The sequence below is a fragment of the Dipodomys merriami genome, unplaced genomic scaffold (assembly GCF_024711535.1).
Source record: "Dipodomys merriami isolate MVZ:Mamm:240054 unplaced genomic scaffold, mDipMer1.0.p SCAF_40, whole genome shotgun sequence".
Taxonomy (NCBI): Eukaryota; Metazoa; Chordata; class Mammalia; order Rodentia; family Heteromyidae; genus Dipodomys; species Dipodomys merriami.
The window spans coordinates 8,273,025-8,293,146 of record NW_027205604.1 but is presented as its reverse complement, the minus strand read 5'-3'; the positions used below and the strand labels follow the sequence as shown (position 1 = coordinate 8,293,146).

Here is a 20,122-nt window from a genome sequence, read left to right as displayed (position 1 = left end):
TTCACATCTTTAAGCATAAACATTAGGATTTGCTGGTTAGAATGTTAAATACTTGACTTAATAAGAAAAACTGAACTGCTTCCCAAAGTAGTTCTACCATTTTACTCCCTCACCAAAAATGCTGAGAAGCTGATTGTGCTACACCCTCACTAACATGAAATACTATCAGGCTTCCTCATTCTTGCCATTCTAAAGTTAAAGACAGTTTCAGGTACCTACTGGCCTTTTGAATACTGTTTTTGGTGACATGGCTCTTTAAGTCTTTTGTCCATTTTTCAATTCAATTGCTTATGATCTTATTGTTAAGTTGTAAGCATACTTTGTATTTTCTGGGTTCAATCTTTGTCAAATATAAAGACTGTGGATATTGTGGCTTGCTTTTTTATTTTGTAATGTTTAAAGAACAGTTTTTACTTTTAATAAAGATCAATGCATCCCTACTTTTTATAGATTTCAATCTGAAATGCATAACAAAGAGCTCTGGAATTACAGCAGCTGAAACACAAATTCAATACTTATCTTTTCTGTATGTGCCAGGATTGAACTTGAACCAAGGGCCTCATGCTTTCACTTAGCTTTTTCTCTCAAGGTTAGCACTCAACTACTTGAGTCACACCTCCATTCCCAGCTTTTTGCTGGTTAACTGCAAGTAAGAATATCTCAATTTGTCTGCCTAGGCTGGCTTTGAACCCTGATCCTTGGATCTCAGCCTCCTGAGTAGCGAGGATTACAGGCTTAAGCCACCAGTGCCCCACTGCAATGCTTATCTTTAACATGAAGATCTAGACTTCAAGTACCACATTATGAAGCTAGACAAGCTCACCTGAGTAGCTGCAGACTGACAGGAAGATGACGATGACGACGACGACGAGACAACAGGAATGTCAGACTGTACAGCAGCCACAGTGGTAGCGGGTGTGAAAATCAGCTGTACAGACAGAAAACCAAAAAATACCCTAAGGCAAAAGAACATGTCCCACACACAATGTATAGCAGGCAAGAGACTGAAATTTGTGACAGAAAGACAATGCAGTTTAGGACTATCCCCTAAGCAAAAGGTTTCACATGATAAGAGAAGTTTCTGATAATGAGAACTCAAAAAAACAAAAAAAAAATTTCAAGCAGTTTTGAACCAGCTTATGCTCCTGATGAGTAGAAAAATAAATCAGTACTCAAAGAAAATACATTTTGGTGATATGATATCCTCAAACCATATTTTGTCCCAAATTAGCTATTATACTTAAGTTTTACTACACTCAAAACTGTTCTCAGGTTCCTGAAATAGATAACTACCATCACAAGTTGGGGCACAAATTATATTTCAAGGAGAAACAAGAAACACAAAGTTCTGTTCTCTTACAAAGATAACTGTGCTACACACAAAACTACAATGTTTCACTCAGAAAAGATATATAAGATGAGCCTAGCTGATTTCCATTTTCAAACTTCGTGAAGAAATATTCATTCTAAATGTTACGATAAAATAGAATAAAAGAGTAAATACCCAATTTATTTCTGTACCATAGTTTCTTCAACCTTTTAATATTAAACAAATTCTATTCATTTCTAAGGTAATGCAATCTACCTAATTTAACCCAATACATTATGACAGTTATCAAAAAATATCTAAGTACCCTATTTCAAAATTATTTCAAGAAGTATTCAGTTCCTCACTGCTGTTTAAGCCAAAAAGACCAACTAATGAATCTTTTAATCTTGAATTTTGAATTAGTATGTTAACTACAAAATAACGGGTTTCACTTTGACATTTTCATATACTCACACCTATAACATCTTTGATCACATTCACCATCCCATTACCTTCCCTTATCCCCCAACCCCTTTCTGCTCCCCGTAAAGAAATCTTTTAAACTTTAGTTCTTTATTATTTTACTAAACTTAAACACAGCTTAATCTGATAGTAACCATTTCAAATGGCTCAAGCTAACTGTATTTTATTTTATTTTTGCACTGGTCCAGGGACTTGAGCTCGGGGGCTGGGCACAGCTTCCCCAAGCTTCTTTTGCATAAGGCAAGCACTCTACCACTCGAGCCACAACTCCATTTCTGACTTTCTTCAGAGTAGTTTATTGGAGATAAGGAGTCTCATAGACTTTCCTGACTGGGCTGGTTTGAACCACCATCTCAGCCTTCTGAGTAGCTAGGCTTACATGCATGAGCCACAGATGCTTGGATTATTTTTTTAATTATATTTCCAACCTAATTTTAAAGAACATTATTAAAGATGTAATGAGAAATAATGACAAGGTATTCTGAATAATCTTGAAGTAAATAAAAGGTGAGTCATATCATTATTTTCTGTTAGAAATATGAGTGGAAACTAACTTTCCAATTTTAGAACAAGAATTGGGAATCTAGACATATATAAACAGTTCAATGGACAAAAAAGAATACACATTAGAGCCAGTCAAAGCTTTCATCTAAGTTCTGAAAAAAATAAATGTCAACCAATTTCTACATTCCTCAAAGATGCCAAACAATTAAATTAGGAAATCAGTATGCACCCAACTACAGAATAACCAAATTAACATTCCTGTATTTGTTTAAAAAAAAATAGAGTGCAGAAAAGAACACAATCTTACAGATTTGATGTGAAAGTAACTAAGACCTTTAAGAATCATTTGTTTAATTATCAGGAACTCCAATCCAAGTTATAAATTCTTACTTACAGGGTATAAATTCTTACTTACAGCTACTGACTAAGTTATTAATATTTCTTACTGTTTAATTAAATCTAAAATGTCAGAAGTGTATAGTGATTCACCAATCATTGTAAATACTAAAATTATATTGTAAGACATCAATTCACTTCGATTTCAGAAATACTAAAATGTGAGGGAAAAAATTCTGAAAAAGACAAAACTTAGTATTACAAAATAATCATTATAAAATTTCTGTTAGATTCCCATGACTGACAATTAGTATTTGTTACCAAGAAGGACTAATTCAAAGTAGATTTATCTGTGGCATTTATAAAAGGCATTAAAAGCTAGGCATACACACAAAAAATTTACCATTTCTTAAGTATTAAAAATGCCTCATTGCACTCAGTCTAGAAACATTTTGATCTCTCAAGTCCTTAAACACTGAAAACTTGGTGCTCATGTCTTACCATTTGAGCTCGGAGATACATTTGAGCTTGGCTTGCAGTTAGGGTAGGAGAGGTACTCCCTAGTAACATAGTCTGTTGGGTAATACTGCCGCTGGTAGAACTGGAAGCCTGGGAACGGCTTATTAACTGTGCAGGAGTAGGAGAAGTGGAGAGGTTGATCTAAGGAAGAAAACATATCAGGTCATAGACTTCCATTTCTTGCCTCCAAGTTACTGAATTTCACCAAGATGCAATTAGTCAATCAATGGTATAAACTATGGCTGAGGAACCCAAAAAGGAGATCTTTAGTTTTGACAGATCTCACTTTGGGCAATTATTTGCATGTAAGCAAACAATGTCATGGACTGGTTAGTAAGCAGGACAATTTTTAAGGATATCTACAATGTACTTCAGTAAAATTTCCAATAATTTAATATGTCATTTCTACTAATACCCAAAAATTAGAGCTAATATTTTATTACCATTAAATATAATGATTTAAATATTCTAATCAACAGTTTTTTTCTTCTTGTCACATTTTTGGGCATTTATAAAGTGAGCAAAAAATTAAAACATAAGCAATTTACATGTAAAAACATACAGAAAACATTTAACTAATATAAAGTTGTAATTTAACCTCTCAGATCAGAAGCAATAACAATTGTAATTTGCCAAACAAATGGAAAAATCCTAAAACTAGTTTAAATACTATGTTAAAGTTTTAAAACTGCTGGATAACTCATGGCTGTAATACTAGCTACTCAGGAGGCTGAGATTCAGAGGTAGGCAAGACCAGCTTGGGCAGAAAAATCCACTAGACTCCATCTCCAAAATAATCAGCAAAAAGCAGTGCCAGAGGCATGGCTTAAGTTGCTGAGCATTAGCCAAGCAAGACCTGAGCTCAAAAATACTTTTTGAATAAAGTAATGTATATCAAACCATAGAAAAACAAACATGAATGTAATAACTAGTTGAATCTATGAAAGGAAACTTAGGGCAGGGTACATAAGTGAAGAGAGCAAAAGGGGAAATGTATATCTTTTTTACTATCCAACTTTATGTATATGCCTCATCTATTTTATACTAAAAACTTTTGTTGACTAGCAACTCCTTTGTACAACTACTTAAAGCTAATAAAAATATACTTTAAAAAATATTTTCAAGCCAAGAACTGGTAGCTAACAGCCTGTAATTCTAGCTACTCAGGAGGCTGAGATCTGAGGATCCAGGCTCAAAGCCACGAGGGGCAGGAAAGTCCATGAGACTCTTATCTCCAATTAACCACTAGAAAACTGGAAGTAGTGCTGTGGCTCAAACAGTAGAGTGCTTGCTTTGAACTGAAGAGCACAGGGACAGCACCCAAGCCCAAAGTACAAGCCCCAAGGCTGACAAAAAATACATATGTATATATTTTTTTCAAACAAAGTATTATACCATCAACTCAAATTCTATGGAACAAAGCAGAAAATAAAATTAAGAAATAATTTATTACATTTCTAGCTGGGTATAGTGGCTCACACCTGTAGTGCTAGCTAGCACTTGAGAGGCTGAGCCAGGAAAACCACAAGGTCAAGGCTAGTCCAAGATATACAGTGAGTTCTGGAACAGTATGGGCTACAGAAAAAGCAAAGGAGGGAGACAGGAAAAGAGGGAGAAAGAGGAGGAAAAGAGAAGAGAGGAAAGGAGGGAGGAAGTAAAGAAGGGGAGGAAGAAAAAAGGGAAGGAAGAAAACTGTTGATCTGACATGCTATATCAATATGAAAAATTAGGTAGAGCCAGGCACTAGTGGTTCACACCTGTAATCCTAGCTACTCAGGAGACTGCAATCTGAGGATCATGGTTCGAAGCCAGCCTGGGCAGTAAAGTCCATGAGTCTCTTATCTCCAATAAAACACTAGAAAAATGAAAAAATGGAAGTGGTGAGAGCCGGGCGCCGGTGGCTCACGCCTGTAATCCTAGCTACTGAGGAGGCTGAGATCTGAGGATCGCAGTTCAAAGCCAGCCCGGGCAGAAAAGACCGTGAGACTCCTATCTCCAATAAACCACCAGAAAACCGGAAGTGGAGCTGTGGCTCAAGTGGTAGAGCGCTCACCTTGAACTGAAGAACTGAGGGACAGCGCCCAGGCCCAGAGTTCAAGCCCCACGACCGACAAAAAAAAAAAAAAAAACGGAACTGGTGCTAAGGCTCAAGTGGTAGAGCACTCCACTTGAGCTGAAGAGCGCAGGGATATCAGCCAGGCCTAGAGTTCAAGCCCCACGACCAACAACAACAAAAAAAAATTAGATAGGTGCTGGTGGCTCACGCCTATAAAACAAACTGCTCAAGAGGCTGAAACCCGAGATGTGCAATTCAAAGGCAGCCTGGGCAGACACCCCAGAAACCCTTTTCTCTCACCACCAAAAAACCAGAAATGAAGCTGTGGTTCAAGTAGTAAATCACAAAGCCCTAAAAAGGTCAAGGCCAGGTACTAGTGTGCATGCGCACTCACACATAAACACACAAACATACACATACACACACAGAAAAGAAAAAAGACAAGGAAAGAAAAAATTAGAATGTACAGCTAATTCACAAGGAGTAGGAGCAATGAAGTTCATTGCAATTGATCTAGGAAGGGGCAAGAGGGACAGTGATGGAAGGGGTGCCTTTGACCAAAGTACACTGTATGCCTATATGGACATGTCAAAAAAGATCTCCTTATACAATTAATGGATGCCAGGGGATGGGAGGAGGGAAGATAGGAGAAAAATGAGGGAAGGGGTAACAATTTTGACAAGAAATGTCTTATTTCCTTACTTATATACTGTAACCCCTCTGTATATCAACTTGACAATAAAAATTTAAAAAAATTAATTGATGCCAATTAAAAAGTGTTTAAAAGGAAAAAGAAGGGGGTAAGGAAAGTGGGAAGAGGAGAAGATTTAGGTGCCAGAAAGGAAGATACTCAAAAGACAGAGATAGACATACGTTCAAGTCAACACCAAGATAGATAACAGGAATCATTGGGCTTAGCCGGGCACTGGTGGCTCACGCCTGTAATCCTAGCTACTCAGGAGGCTGAGATCTGAGGATCGCGGTTCAAAGCCAGTCCGGGCAGGAGAGACGGTGAGACTCCTATCTCCAATAAACCACCAGAAAACCGGAAGTGGCGCTGTAGCTCAAGTGGTAGAGTGCTCGCCTTGAGCTGAAGAGCTAAGGGATGGCGCCCAGGCCCAGAGTTCAAGCCCCACCACCGACAAAAATAAAGGAATCATTGGGCTTGCACACATAGAACATCCAACTTTGAAAGTCCCTATTCTGATACAAGATTATGAAAATGGTTCTTCAATATGTGAAAAAGGAGCCGAAAAAGCTCCATTCATACATCATGAGAAGCAGCAAAGAAGCTGCTTCTATCTGGCCTGCTCACATTGGAAGAACAGGAGGTGCCTATGGAAATAAAAACTCCTGCATGGTTGCATAATCTATCTCAGTACACTAACTTGCTGTTCAAGTTCCAAAAAGGGGACTGAAGCCAAGACAGTAGGAGTCTCCCGCAATTATCCCCCTTGAAGAAACATCAATGTGAACCATCCATGAAGGAAAGATAACAGAAAATGGCTATAACAAAGAAATAAGACACACTTAAGAGGGCAGGAAGAATCTGTTTGTGTAACAGAATTACACAAAGGAAGTCACTCCCTGATCCCTGTAACTATAAGTATTCTCATTAGCATTAATTCTGGGAGTCACCAAAAAAATAAAACAAAATAAACCCGTCTGCCAGTAAAGTGTGTTCTCTAAATATTTTTGTTTTTCAGATCTGAAAACAGTGCTCAATAACCATCAAAATCCCAATATCATTCTTCACAGACAAAAATATCAATCCTAAAAGTTATAAGAATCACAAAAACCCAGAATAGCTAAAGCAATGTAATGTTAGAGGTATCTCAATACCTGACTTTATATTATATTACATAAGCCACTGTAACAACACAACAAAAACAAAAACTTGTATTGGGGGCTGGGAAGGTGGCTCAGTGGTAGAGCGCTTGCCTTGCATGCTCAAGGCCCTGGGTTTGACTCCTCAGCACCACATAAGAAAAAAGCCGGAAGTGGCGTTGTAGCTCAAGTGGTAGAGCGCTAACCTTGAGCTGAAGAGCTGAGGGACAGCGCCCAGGCCCAGAGTTCAGGCCCCATGACCTGACCCAAAAAAAAAAAAAAAAAAAACTTGTATTGGAACAAATATGACACAGAAATTAATCCACACATATACAGCCATCTGATTTTTAATGGAAGTGCCCAAAGTGTACACTGGAGAAAGGACACCTTCTTCAGCAAATGGTGCTGATAAAACTAGATTCCTATCTTTTGTCCTGTACTAATATCAACTTAACAATGGATTAGGGATTTTAACATAAGACCTGAAACTTTGAAACTATTACAGCGAAGAATATGGAAAACACACAACTTACTGGACAGGAAGGGCAACTAGGATTGCATCAAGCTAAAAAGCTTCCGCACAGCAAAGGATATAGTCACTAGGCTGAAAAGACAGCCTACATACAGAATGGGGAAAAAAATCCTAGCCAACTGTACCTCTAACAGATATTAGTTACCATAATATACAGGGAGCTCAAAATTCTATTTTTTGGGGGGGGTTTGTTTTTTGTTTTGTTTTGTTTTCTGTTTTGGCCAGTCATGGGGCCTGAACTCTGGGCCTAGGCGCTGTCCCTTAGCTCTTCAGCTCAAGGCTAGTGCCCTACCATTTGAGCCATAGCGCCACTTCTGGCTTTTTCTGCTTATGTGGTGCTGAGGAATCGAACCCAAGGCCTCATGCATGCAAGGCAAGAATTCTATCACTGAGTCACCTTCCCAGCCCATGGGAGCTCAAAATTCTAAACTCCCAAAGAACCAATAACCCAATTAATAAATGGGCAGTAAAATGAATAGATATTTCTCAAAAGAAGTACAAATGATCAATAAACACATGGGCATCCAAAACGAAGTGTACTATTTACCTCACTTATGCAACTTGTAACCCCTCTGTATATCTTTATAATAACAATAAAAATAAAGATAAACACATGAAGAAATGCTTAATACCCCTCAAGGAAGTGGGGAATCAAAACAACACTAAGAATCTATCTCACTCCAGTCAGAATGGCTATCATGAAGAACACAAACAAAAAACAAATGCTAGTGTATAAAAAACATTGGTAAGGGGGCTAGAAAGGTGGCTCAGTGGTAGAGCACTTGCCTTGCATACCGGAGGCCCTGGGTTCGATTCCTCAGCCCCACATAAGCAAAAAAAGAAAAAAAGCCGGAAGTGGTGCTGTGGCTCAAGTGGTAGAGCGCTAGCCTTGAGCTGAAGAGCTGAGGGACAGCGCCCAGGCCCAGAGTTCAGGCCCCACGACCGGACCCAAAAAAAAAAAAAAAAAAACATTGGTAAGAATGTAAACTAGTATGAACACTATGAAAACTGGTATGGAAGTTCCTCAAAAAAACTAAAAATCGAACTACCTTGAAATCCAGCAATATCACTCTTGGGCATTTATCCAAAAGAATGAAAATCAGGATGAAATAGAAACACTTGTATTTACTGCAGCACTATTCACAACAGCCAGGCTATGGAAACAAACCAGATGCCCTAAAAAAATGAATGGATGAAGAAAATGTGCTCTATGTATACAATGGAATATTTATTATTCAGCCATAAAGAAGAAAATTAAGTCATTTGCAGAAAAATAGGCCTAAAGAACATCAAATTAAGTGATTAAGCCAGTCCCTGAAGGTTGCACATTGTCTCTCCTATGTGGATGTTAGACCCAAAATATGAACGTCTATGTAAATACATACAAGATTAACATATACATATGACATCAACCTCGTTGACACATTTTATTTGTATGTTCTTTCTCATATATGGATGTTAGACACAAAACACATATGTAAACATATACAGGATCCTATGTTTATGTTCAACCTAACTAAAACATGGCATACACATAGGTGGAGGTACCATGGTGAAATCGCTTTGAACAATTAACAGGCAGTATAACATAAGAAACATTAGGAAGGTGAAACACACCTGAACTGCAATGTGAGTAGTGGGAGGGAGGCAGGCAGAAGGAGAGTGAATATGGTCATAATAATCTATGTGCATATTTGAAAAAAACAAGGAAACAGACTAGTTTGGCAAGGGGGAGGGGAAGAAAAAGGATGGAAGGAGTGACTCTGATCAAGATATGCTGTGCACTACATCCACAAATTACAATGTTAAAATGAAACATCTTTATATAACTGACACAAACAAAACTAAAAATGTAAGCCATTTGACACAAATGGTGCAAACATATTTTCTCCCATTTTGTTAAATTTGTTTGGTTTTTGTTATTGTTGTTGGTGGTGGTGGTGGTTGTAGGGCTTGAACTCTATGCCTGGGCGCTGTCCCTGAGCTCTTCAGCTCAAGGCAAGTGCTCTACCACTTGAGCCACAGCGCCACTTCAGGTTTTCTGGTAGTTAATTGGAGATAAGAGTCTCACGGGCTTTCCTGCCTGAGCTGGCTTTGAGCCTCAATCCTCAGATCTCAGCCTCCTGAGTAGCTAGGATTACAAGTGTGGGCCACCAGCATCCAGCTTTTACTTTTTGTGAGGGGGCTGAATTCAGGGTCTAGGCTCTGTCCTTAAGCTTTGTTTGCCATTCGAGGCTATGGGTCCACCACTTCCATAAATTTTGGTGTTCTTTATTTCATTTAAGGCTTGTTTCATTTTAGCAAACTAAATCTTAGCCTTGTTCAGTTTAAATGCAGACAATACCAACCTGAAGTCTCATTAGTTTTAGAGCCAAGCAAACATAAAATCACCACTATTAGCTCCAATATCTAGAACTGTTTTGCACCAACATAAGAAAAGAGGATTATTGGTACCTGCTGGTGTTACCTATACATCCAATTATTAAGTCCACTTTCCAAACCACATACATAGTTACCTCAAGATGCACAACTGACATTTAACTCCATTTTCATATGATTCTCCTCTAACCCCTTCTTTATCTAGCTGGTTACTTGATAGTCTAACTTAAAGCCCATTTTCCTTATGCAGGCTGAACCCCTCCACCTGCCTTCACCTGGAATCTATCTCAAAATAAACAAAACTAAAATTTAGACTATTACTTAGTAGTTCATTATCTCTCTTTAGGATATTGGCCTAAATTTACTAAGCTACCATGACTATGAAAACACACTGCTAGTCAATTCATTTAAGGAATAGCTATCTGGAACAATGAATAAACACACAAAACCAGCATTGTTCCTGAACATATTGTTTAGCATTCATGTTTCTTTTCCCTAATGAACTATTCACAAGAGCTGATACATTTCATGTACAAAAAGCATTAGCAAAGTCTTAAAAAGTAAGCATACTCTTCATAATTGCAATTTCTGTGAATGTCACACACATAAAATAATAGAAGAAAACAGGTTAAAAGGATACCCTTTTTAGAGTGCTAATTCCTGAGCAAATGAGCTCAGGGGCAGCACCTGCAGGCCTAGTTCAAGCCCTATGATCAGTACACATATTTTAAAAATAAATAAAACACTAATTACATAAAAAAGCAATAAAAAACACTTACTTATTCATATATTACCAATATTTTATAGATGAAAGACTTTGTCTAAAGCCAGGTGCTGGTGGTTCATGACTGTAATTGTAGCTACCCAGAGGCTGAGTTCTGAGGATCAAGGTTCAAAGCCAGCTCAGGCAGGGAACTCCATGAGACTCTATCTCCAATTAACCACTAGAAAACTGGAAGTGGTGTGTGACTCAAAGTGGTGGAGGGCAAGCCAAAGAGCTTTGAGACAGTGCCCACTCACAAAATGTTTAACCACTCCTTTCTTTTTCTTATCAATATCCTTTTTTTTGGGGGGGGGGGTCCAGTTGTGGGGCCTGAACTCTGGGCCTGGGCACTGTCCCTCAGCTCTTCAGCTCAAGGCTAGCTCTCTACCACTTGAGTCACAGCGCCACTTCCGACTTTTTTCTTTTTGCTTATGTAGTGCTGAGGAATCGAACCCAGGGCCTCATGCATGCAAGGCAAGCGCTCTACCACTGAGCCACCTTCCCAGCCCCCTCAATATCCTTTTTTTAATATATTTTCCTCACATATTTATTGGCACTAATTAGTTACACAAGGAGATTTCATTTTTGACATGTCCATACATACATAGTGTTCCACTCCTTTCCTAACTACAACTTTTTTTTGCCAGTCCTGACCTTGAACTCAAGGCCTGGACACTGTCTCTGAGCTTCTTTTGCTCAGGGCTAGCACTCTACCACTTGAGTTACAACACCACTTCCAGCTTTTTCTGTTTATGTGGTACTGAGAAATCGAACCCAGGGCTTCATGCATGTGAGGAAAGCATTGTACCACTAAGCCACAGTCCCAGCCCAAACTACAACTATTTTAAGAAAAGACATACAGGCTGGGAAGGTGGCTCAGTGGTAGAGCGCTTGCCTCACATGCATGAGGCCCTGGGTTCATTCCTCAGCACCACATAAGCAGGAAAAAAAAAAGAAAGAAAAGACATAGATCTCAATAAATGTTGTAGTATTTATGCCTAGATCTAGATTGCATTGCTTAAATTTTTCTTTTCTGTCCTTTTAGGATCCCAGGGTCATACATTTTTTTAAATTTTGTTGTTGTTTATAAACAATTTTTAACAAATTTCATTCCTATTCCAGAATACTTTCATGCTCAAAGAGAAATTTTTGTTTTAAAAAGTTACACTAGTAGCCAGAAAAAAAAACCTATATAGTATGTACTCAGCAAAGACCAAACCTTTAACTAAAGAACTACAGTATATCATATTCAATTCCTGAAAGCCTACAAACCACACATTCCATTAGAGTCAATTTTACAAAGAATCAAACCATCCTGCAACCAGAAAGAAAATGAAGAAAGGACAATATATTAGGATTAGAATAACTCAGTGGTTTTCAACTGCAATAGTTTGTCCCCTACCCCCCCTCTTCACCTTACCTGACCTCATCTCCACCCCCATGAGTTTTTGATCATCATACTGGGAGGTAAAGGAGGGTCAGAACATACTGCTGGCACCTAGTGAATAAGAGCAGGGATGCTGCATCCTACAATGCCAAGATGCCCCCAATAATGAAGAACTATCTTTAGTTACACGGGAAAATTAAGAAACTGACGGAATTTAAATATGAACACTTATCAGTTAAATTTCTATAGTGTAGTAATTTTTCTAGTTTCACAAAAGAATAACCTTCTCTGAGGGCAGGGATGGGAAGGGAAAATGGAGGAGAAAAAAGGAAGGAGTGAAGCTGGGCGCCAGTGGCTCACGACTGTAATCCTAGCTACTCAGTAGGCTGAGATCTGAGGAAGTGGTGCTGTGACTCAAGTGGTAGAGCTCTAGCCCTGAGCTGAAGAAATGAGGGACAGCACCCAGGCCCAGAGTTAAGGCTCCATGACCCACAAAAATAAATAAATTAATTAATTAATTAAATTAAAATATATTAGCATTATCTTTTATTCAAGAAATTTTACATAATTTTCCACAACATGTGTTTGCTATAGAAAAATAGCTTAATTCCACTTCTCAAAATCAACTGCTATATCTGAATAAAAATTGATATTAATTAGCAAATTTAGCCTCAATTATGTAGGTAACCTAAAAAATGTATTTTTTCTTTTTTACAAACTCTTTTGCTAAAAAGTGTAATTTTTAAAATATAATCTGCACAAAACTAGAAATGCTTAGATGTCTTCCAAAGACATAACAAATGTAGTATAGTACATATATGGCCAATATCCCTGAGTCATATATTTCAGAGTTTTAGTACACTATGAAAAGAAATAATTTGCCAGGCACCAGTGGCTCACACCTGTAATCCTAGCTAAGAAAGCTAAGGAAGCCGGGCGCTGGTGGCTCACGCCTGTAATCCTAGCTACTCAGGAGGCTGAGATCTGAGGATCGCGGTTCACAGCCAGCCCGGGCAGGAAAAGACCGTGAGACTCCTATCTCCAATAAACCACCAGAAAACCGGAAGTGGCGCTGTAGCTCAAGTGGCAGAGCGCTCGCCTTGAGCTGAAGAGCTGAGGGACAGCGCCCAGGCCCAGAGTTCAAGCCCCACGATCGACAAAAAAAAAAATAATAAAAAAAATAAATAAATAAATAATAAAAAAAGAAAGCTAAGGAAGCTAAGATCTGAGGATCACAGTTCAAAGCCAGCCCAGGCAGGAAAGTCCATGAGACTCTTATCTCTAATAAACCACCAGAAAAAAAATGGAAGTTCCACTTTGGCTCAAGCAGTTGACCGCTCGCCTTGAGCTGAAGAGCTGAGAGACAGTGCCCAGGACCAGAGTTCAAGCCCCATGACCGACCAAAAAAAATAATTTAGAATCACATGACAGCTGACCACAATCAATAGGAAAGATGTTTAAGAAATAACAAAAAGATTTTTAAAGAAATAGATTTTCATGCTAGGCAGTAGTGGCTCACATCTGTAATCCTAGCTATCCAGGGGGGCAGAGATCTGAGAATCCTAGCTACTCAGGAGATTGAGATCTGAGGATTTGTTTGAGGTTAGCACAGGCAAGAAATTCCATGAGACTCTCCAATTAACCATCAAAAAGCTAGAAGGGGAGCTGTGGCTCAAGTGGTAGACCACCAGCCTTAAGCAAAAGAAAAAAAAAAATTAAAGGACAATGCCCAGACCAAAGTTAAAGTTCAAGCCCCAGTATCAGCACACAAAAGTCACATTTCTCAGAAGTTTAACCTTAGCGCTGAATTCATGAACCATATCCTTCTGATTTTATTTTTATGTATTGAGTACTAAAATAGTATGCAACATTTCTACAAAAACAGCTTCATGAAAAATAAGAACTTAAAATGACAAAAATATAAACAGGTCATATCCTAGATGAGGGAACTAGTGGGAGGGGGAAAGTAAATGAGAGGGTGAAGGATGGTGTAGATGGCCAAAATACTTTAGTATGTGTGTAAAAATGGAACAATGGCCAGGCACCGAAGGCTCACCCCCATAATCATAGCTACTCAGGAGGCTGAGATATAAGGATCACAGTCCAAAGCCAGCCCAGGGAAGGAAAGTCCATGAGACTCTTATCTCCAATTAACCACCAGAAAACTGGAAGTGACGCTGTGGCTCAAGTGGTACAGTGCTAGCCTTGAGCTGAAGAGCTGAGGGACAGCACTCAGGCACACAGTTTAAGCCTCATGACCAACAAAAACAATAAAAATAAAAATAAATAAATTTAAAAATGGAACAATGCAGTGTGCTGAGTTTGTTTGCAAATGGGAAGAACATGATGAGAAAATGATGGAGGGGGTGAGTCTGATCATGGTACATTGTGTACATATATGGATATGTCAAAATGAAATCTCCTTGTACAACTAATTGATGGTAATAAAAAATGGTAAAAAACAAATAAGCACAACAGTTACTTTTAGAAAGTTATAATTAAAAATTTTAATCCAGGAAAAAACTTAGGGTACTTACAGATGTCTGGGACATACTTGACTGTTGTGTGACACTTCCTGTAGGGGATGTAGGTGGTCTTCCACTGGACAAACTTGCCTAAAACAGTAAGACCGTTGTAATATAAAAAGCATAAAGTTAAAAGCTTTCTGGAATAGGACACCAGTAGCTCAGGCCTAGCTACTCAGGAGGCTGAGATCTGAGGATCATGGTTTGAAGCCAGCCTGGGTAAAGTTCCAGTGAGACTCTTATTTCCAATTAACCACTCATAAACCAGCTCAAAGTGGTAGAGCACTAACTTTGAGCAAGAACTCAGGGACAATGCCAATGCCCTGAATTCAAGACCCAAAACAAACAAACAAAAAAAAACACTTTCTGGTTCCAGCATAATACAAAACCTCAACAAAACTCAGAAAGTATATGCATGAAACAAATTTTATGATCAAAATGGTGTTAGCCTTTGACAATCAGATGAAAAAAAGAAAGAAAAAGCTGAATCATAAAATAAGACCCAACAGCTAATCTTATTAGCTGCATTCATTGTCAGTTTTGCTCTTTAGCTCTGTAATCTTTGAAGCAGAACCACCACTAGAATATTATGAAAAAGAAGCTGGGGCGGGGGGGAAAGAAAGAAAGAAAAAGAACCTGAAGCTGTACCAAGAGTCTGTGGATTCCAGTTTGCTAACTCACAATATAAACACAATCTCATTTAAAAGTATACTACTGACAAGAAGCAACAGCTAGTATCTGTTTATAATAGAAGTAAACCTTTTTCAGGTTCAGATAACTGAGATCCTCCTATCATGAGGAGATTTAGAATTGAATCTCATAGTTTCATTTAAATAATACAATCATAATGAAAATCTTTTTTAAAGGTAAACATTTAATCATAAAATGACTATATTATTTAGCAGGAATAAGGACTGGATTTTAGAACAGCGAACATATGTGTTTTAAACATAAAATTTCCATTACAATGACTACCTCTGAAGAACGGGAACAGTAGTAGATGCAGAAAGAAATATCTCTACTTCATTTGTCCCTTACTGTTTTGTAACTGTTTGGTATTTTTTAATGAATATAAAACACTTTTAGATCAAACAAATATAATTCATATATCATTAAGTATTCATTGTTATACCTAGAATTTTGAACACAAAATCATGCCTTTAACTCAGCATTTGTCCAGATGGATAAAAATCAGTGAGACAAAAGCTAGCCAAGGACTATCACGCTACTTATTTTCCCCCCAACGTATTTTCTTCAGAAAAAATAATCACAGAATATCTGAAAACTCTGAAACACCTGTGTACTTATTTTTCACAATTATGTGACAAGAATGTTATACTTTGTCCTCATCAGTTATGGATGTATCCAGTCTCACCTGCACAGCAGCAAGGCTCTGGAGCTGGGAGCTGCTCAGATGCTGCTGCTGAAGGGCTGCAGTGTGTAGCATCAAGTGCTGCTGCTGAGCAGCATACATCTGCTGTAGGTACTGAGCAGCTGAACTTGGGGGACGATGCAATGCCTGCTGAATGACCTGTAGGGGAAGTCAAATTCCAACATCAGGTCATAATCTCAACCTTTATCTCTCTCTTTCTCTCTCTCTCCCCCTGCAACCCTCCCTCTCTCTCTTCCTGGTACTAAGGATCAAACCCACAGGCCTTGTATTTGCTAAGTACTTATGCTAATAAGCTATAGCCTTACCTTAAACATACAATGAAGTACAGAAAAAAACAACGAGTTTAAATTTTTACTGCATTATAAGCACTGTCATTAAACATACTAGTTTATTTCTTTCCTCCTTACATGTCACTAGGAGTTACCAGTTATACCTAGTAGAGACAATATATGAAAGAAGAGCCAAATAAGCATCTGAAATACCTTTAAATTAAAACAAGATACTATTTTCCAGCTTTGAGATGGATAAAAATTTAAAAGAATACTTCTACTGGCCAGGCACCAGTGGCCCACGCCTGTAATTCTAGCTCAGGAGGCTGAGAACTGAGGATCACAGTTCAAACCCAACCCCGGCAGGTAAATCTGTGAAACTTATCTCCAATAAACCACTAGAAAACTGGAAGTGGCGCTGTGGCTCAAGCAGTAGAGCACTCGCCTTGAGCTGAAGAGCACAGGGGCAGTGCCCAGGCCCAGAATTCAAGCCCCACGACCGAAAAAAGAAAAAGAATACTTCTACTAAGAAAATAAGTCAGCCGGTCACTAGTAGCTCATGTCTGTAATGCTAGCTACTGAGGAGGCTGAGAGCTGAGGACTGTGGTTCAAAGTCAGCACAGGTAGGAAAGTCCATGAGTCTCTTTTTTTTTTTTTTTCAGTTGCGAGGCTTGAACTCCAGGCCTGGGCACTGTCTTTGAGCTCTTTTGCTCAAGGTTAGCTAGCACTCTATCACTTTTAAGCCACATCTCCAATTCAGGTTTTCTTGTGGTTAATCTGAGTCCCACAGGGACTTTTCTGCCAGGGATGGCTTCAAACTGTGATACTCAGATCTCAAGACTTCTGAGTAGCTAGGATTATAGGTGTGAGCCACTTGCACCCAACTTCCATCAGACTCATCTCCAAGCCCCACAATCAACACAAAGAAAAAGAAAAAGGAAGTCCTCCTATAGTATGCTGTTAGTGCACTGAATTTCAGTTAGTATAATCTTTTGGCTAGAACTTGGTAAAATTCAGGGCATAGGTATGGTTAGGAATACTTTTGTCATGTAGTCATTACAAACTACAACATTTATCACACCGTCTACTACAAGTTATTTTCCTTTAGAAATTACTAGACAGTTTTTATTATTTTAAGTGTCAGATTCCAGGTTTTAATTATTTACACGCAGGAATAAAACTTTTAGTGAAAGAAAATAAAATTACTCCTAAAAAAATGCTACTTACAGAAATGGAGGGACAAAGAAGCAGTGGTACTCACTAGACACTATGTTGAAAATAAACTATACAACTTGTGAGTAGGGACAGGAGGGAAAAAACTGCAAGGGAAAGGGTGACATTGTCCAAAATGAGGTGTATTCATTATCTGACTTCCGTAACCATAATCCCCCTCTGCATATCACCTTTATAAAAACAATAAAATTTTTTTTTAATTTAATTGCTATTTGCAGCTGGCCATGTAATCCTATCTACTTGGGAAGATAACAAATAGGAGAATCACAGTTCAATGCCAGTCTGACAGAAAAATCGGCAAGACTCTGCAACCCAACAGAGGAATAAATGTAATGTCCATCTGTAGTCCAAGTCACAATGTGAAGCTTAAAATAGACACATCACAGTTCAGGCTTTAAAAAAATAACCAATCTAGCTGGGCGACGGTGGCTCACGCCTGTAATCCTAGCTACTCAGGAGGCTGAGATCTGAGGATTCCGGTTCAAAGCCAGCCCGGGCAGGAAAGTACAGGAAAGTACGTGAGACTCTTATCTCCAATAAACTGCTAGAAAGCTATGGCTCAAGTAGTAGAGTGCTCGCCTTGAGCTGAAGAGCTGAGGGACAGCCCCCAGGCCCAGAGTTCAAGTCTCCCATGACCGACAAAAATAAAAAAATAATAACCAATCTAAAATGCATTGGAGTATGACAAATTATACAGGATTCTAGATACTCTTAAGAGAGAAACAAAGGCACAATGCCTAAATGCTTCTTCATATTTATATAAAATAATATACATACTAAAACAAGTTCCAAAATATGGAAACAAAGATTTTTTTAATTTTTTTAAGTTTTTAGTTTTTGATGATTCTATCTTCTTTTATGGTGTAGTCACATGTATATCTCGGGAGGGTGGGAGCAAGGCATAGAACTTGAGAGAGGAAGTGGCGCTGTAGCTCAAGTGGTAGAGCACTAGCCTTGAGCTGAAGAGCTGAGGGACAGTGCCCAGGCCCAGAGTTCAAGCCCCACGACCGACAAAAAAAAAAAAAAAGAACTTGAGAGAAAAAGGATGAAGAAGTACAGTAGTGGAGCTCATTGGACACTGATGAAAGTAAACTATACAATTCAGGAGTGGAGATGGAAGAAAGGGAGTAGGAGAGAATAAGGGAACAGAAGACAACTCTATGAAAGGAAATGTACTCTTTACCTGACTCACATAACTATAATCCCTCAGTAATCACCTCTATAATAACAATAAGGTAAATTAGGTTTTAAAAATATAAAAAATAGAAAATAACCAGTAAGAAACAGGGCTAGAGATGTGGCACAGCAGTAGGGTATCTGCCTAACAAGTGCAAGACCCTGAATACCACAAAAACAAATAGTGAATTACAGTAAATACTAGCAACATGTAAAATGAGAGTCTAAAAAGTCTTAAGTACAGAAATATACCAATCAAGTATTTTAACAAAACCAGAAACTTAGCTGTTGAAAAGCTAAGTTTAATATCGGTCCTCTGTAGTCACATCTCAGTTTCATCATGACCACTGAACTTTGAAACAGCATCGAATCCTTACCTCTGAATCAAACCAGTTTTCAAAGTTGTCATAAATTAACAACCATAGTCCTTTAGCTTGTGGGTATAAACTAGGATACATGAAACCATAAAGTCATGAACCCATTTATCCAACTTCCTTTTTTTTCCTTTTTTTTCTTTTTTTTGTTGGTCATGGGCCTGAACTCTAGGCCTGGGCACTGTCCCTGAGCTCTTCAGCTTAAGGCTAGTTCTCTACCACAGAGTCACTGTGGTACTGAGGAAATAAACCCAGAGCCTCATGTATACAAGGCAAGCACACTACCACTGAGCCACCTTCCCAGCTCCCTTTTATCCAACTTTAAAGAAAGCACATTTCCATGAGTAATTGTTTACATACTAGCATATGCTCTTATCTCATCTCTCCATCTGTAAATTATTTCTGCCACAAACTCATGTCACAAAAATCAATGTAGGGCTGGGAATGTGGCTTAGTAGTAGAGTACACACGTGAAGCCCTGGATTCAGTTCCTCAGAACCACATAAACAGAAAAAAAAAAAAAAAAAAAGCAAAAACCGGTGCTGTGGGGCTGGGAAGGTGGCTCAGTGGTAGAGCACTTGCCTTGTATGCCTGAGGCCCTGGGTTCGATTCTTCAGCACCACATAAGCAAAAAAAAAAAGTCGGAAGTGGTGCTGTGGCTCAAGTGGTAGAGCGCTAGCCTTGAGCTGAAGAGCTGAGGGACAGCGCCCAGTCCCAGAGCTCAGGCCCCACGACCGGACCCAAAAAAAAAACTGGTGCTGTGGCTCAAGTGGTAAAGTGCTAGCGTTTAGCAAAGAGAGGCTCAGGGACAGAGCCCAGGCCCTGAGTTCAAACCCCAAAACCAGAAAAAAAAAAAAAAATCAATGTAAACTTTTGATTCCTTGCTGTAGAAAACTACAGGCCAAGAATTACAATAATGTATCTTTTGGGTCATATAAATCTACCTTTGTTCTTCTTATTTCATAATAAAATTCTAAGAATCAAGTGAAAATAACAATCTATTGGATACATATTTTTGTCAAAGTACAGTAATTTATTACTACTCAATATTATATTC

At 38.5% G+C, this 20,122-nt stretch overlaps 2 protein-coding genes across 8 annotated transcripts in view; one reads left to right on the top strand and one right to left on the bottom strand.

Moving 5' to 3' along the window:
• Positions 1-20,122, top strand: part of Prkci (protein kinase C iota) — a 179,779-nt gene that overhangs the window by 75,687 nt on the left and 83,970 nt on the right. The gene's annotated exons all lie outside the window — the stretch shown is intronic.
• Positions 1-20,122, bottom strand: part of Phc3 (polyhomeotic homolog 3) — an 82,532-nt gene that overhangs the window by 56,897 nt on the left and 5,513 nt on the right. For all 7 annotated transcript variants that reach the window (XM_069991908.1, XM_069991907.1, XM_069991905.1 and 4 more), the window contains exons 3-6: positions 15,996-16,151; positions 14,633-14,710; positions 3,134-3,292; positions 824-928 (exon numbers count right to left, since the gene is read on the bottom strand). In XM_069991908.1, the coding sequence (XP_069848009.1) occupies positions 824-928; positions 3,134-3,292; positions 14,633-14,710; positions 15,996-16,151 (498 nt within the window). The remainder of the gene's footprint in view (positions 1-823; positions 929-3,133; positions 3,293-14,632; positions 14,711-15,995; positions 16,152-20,122) is intronic.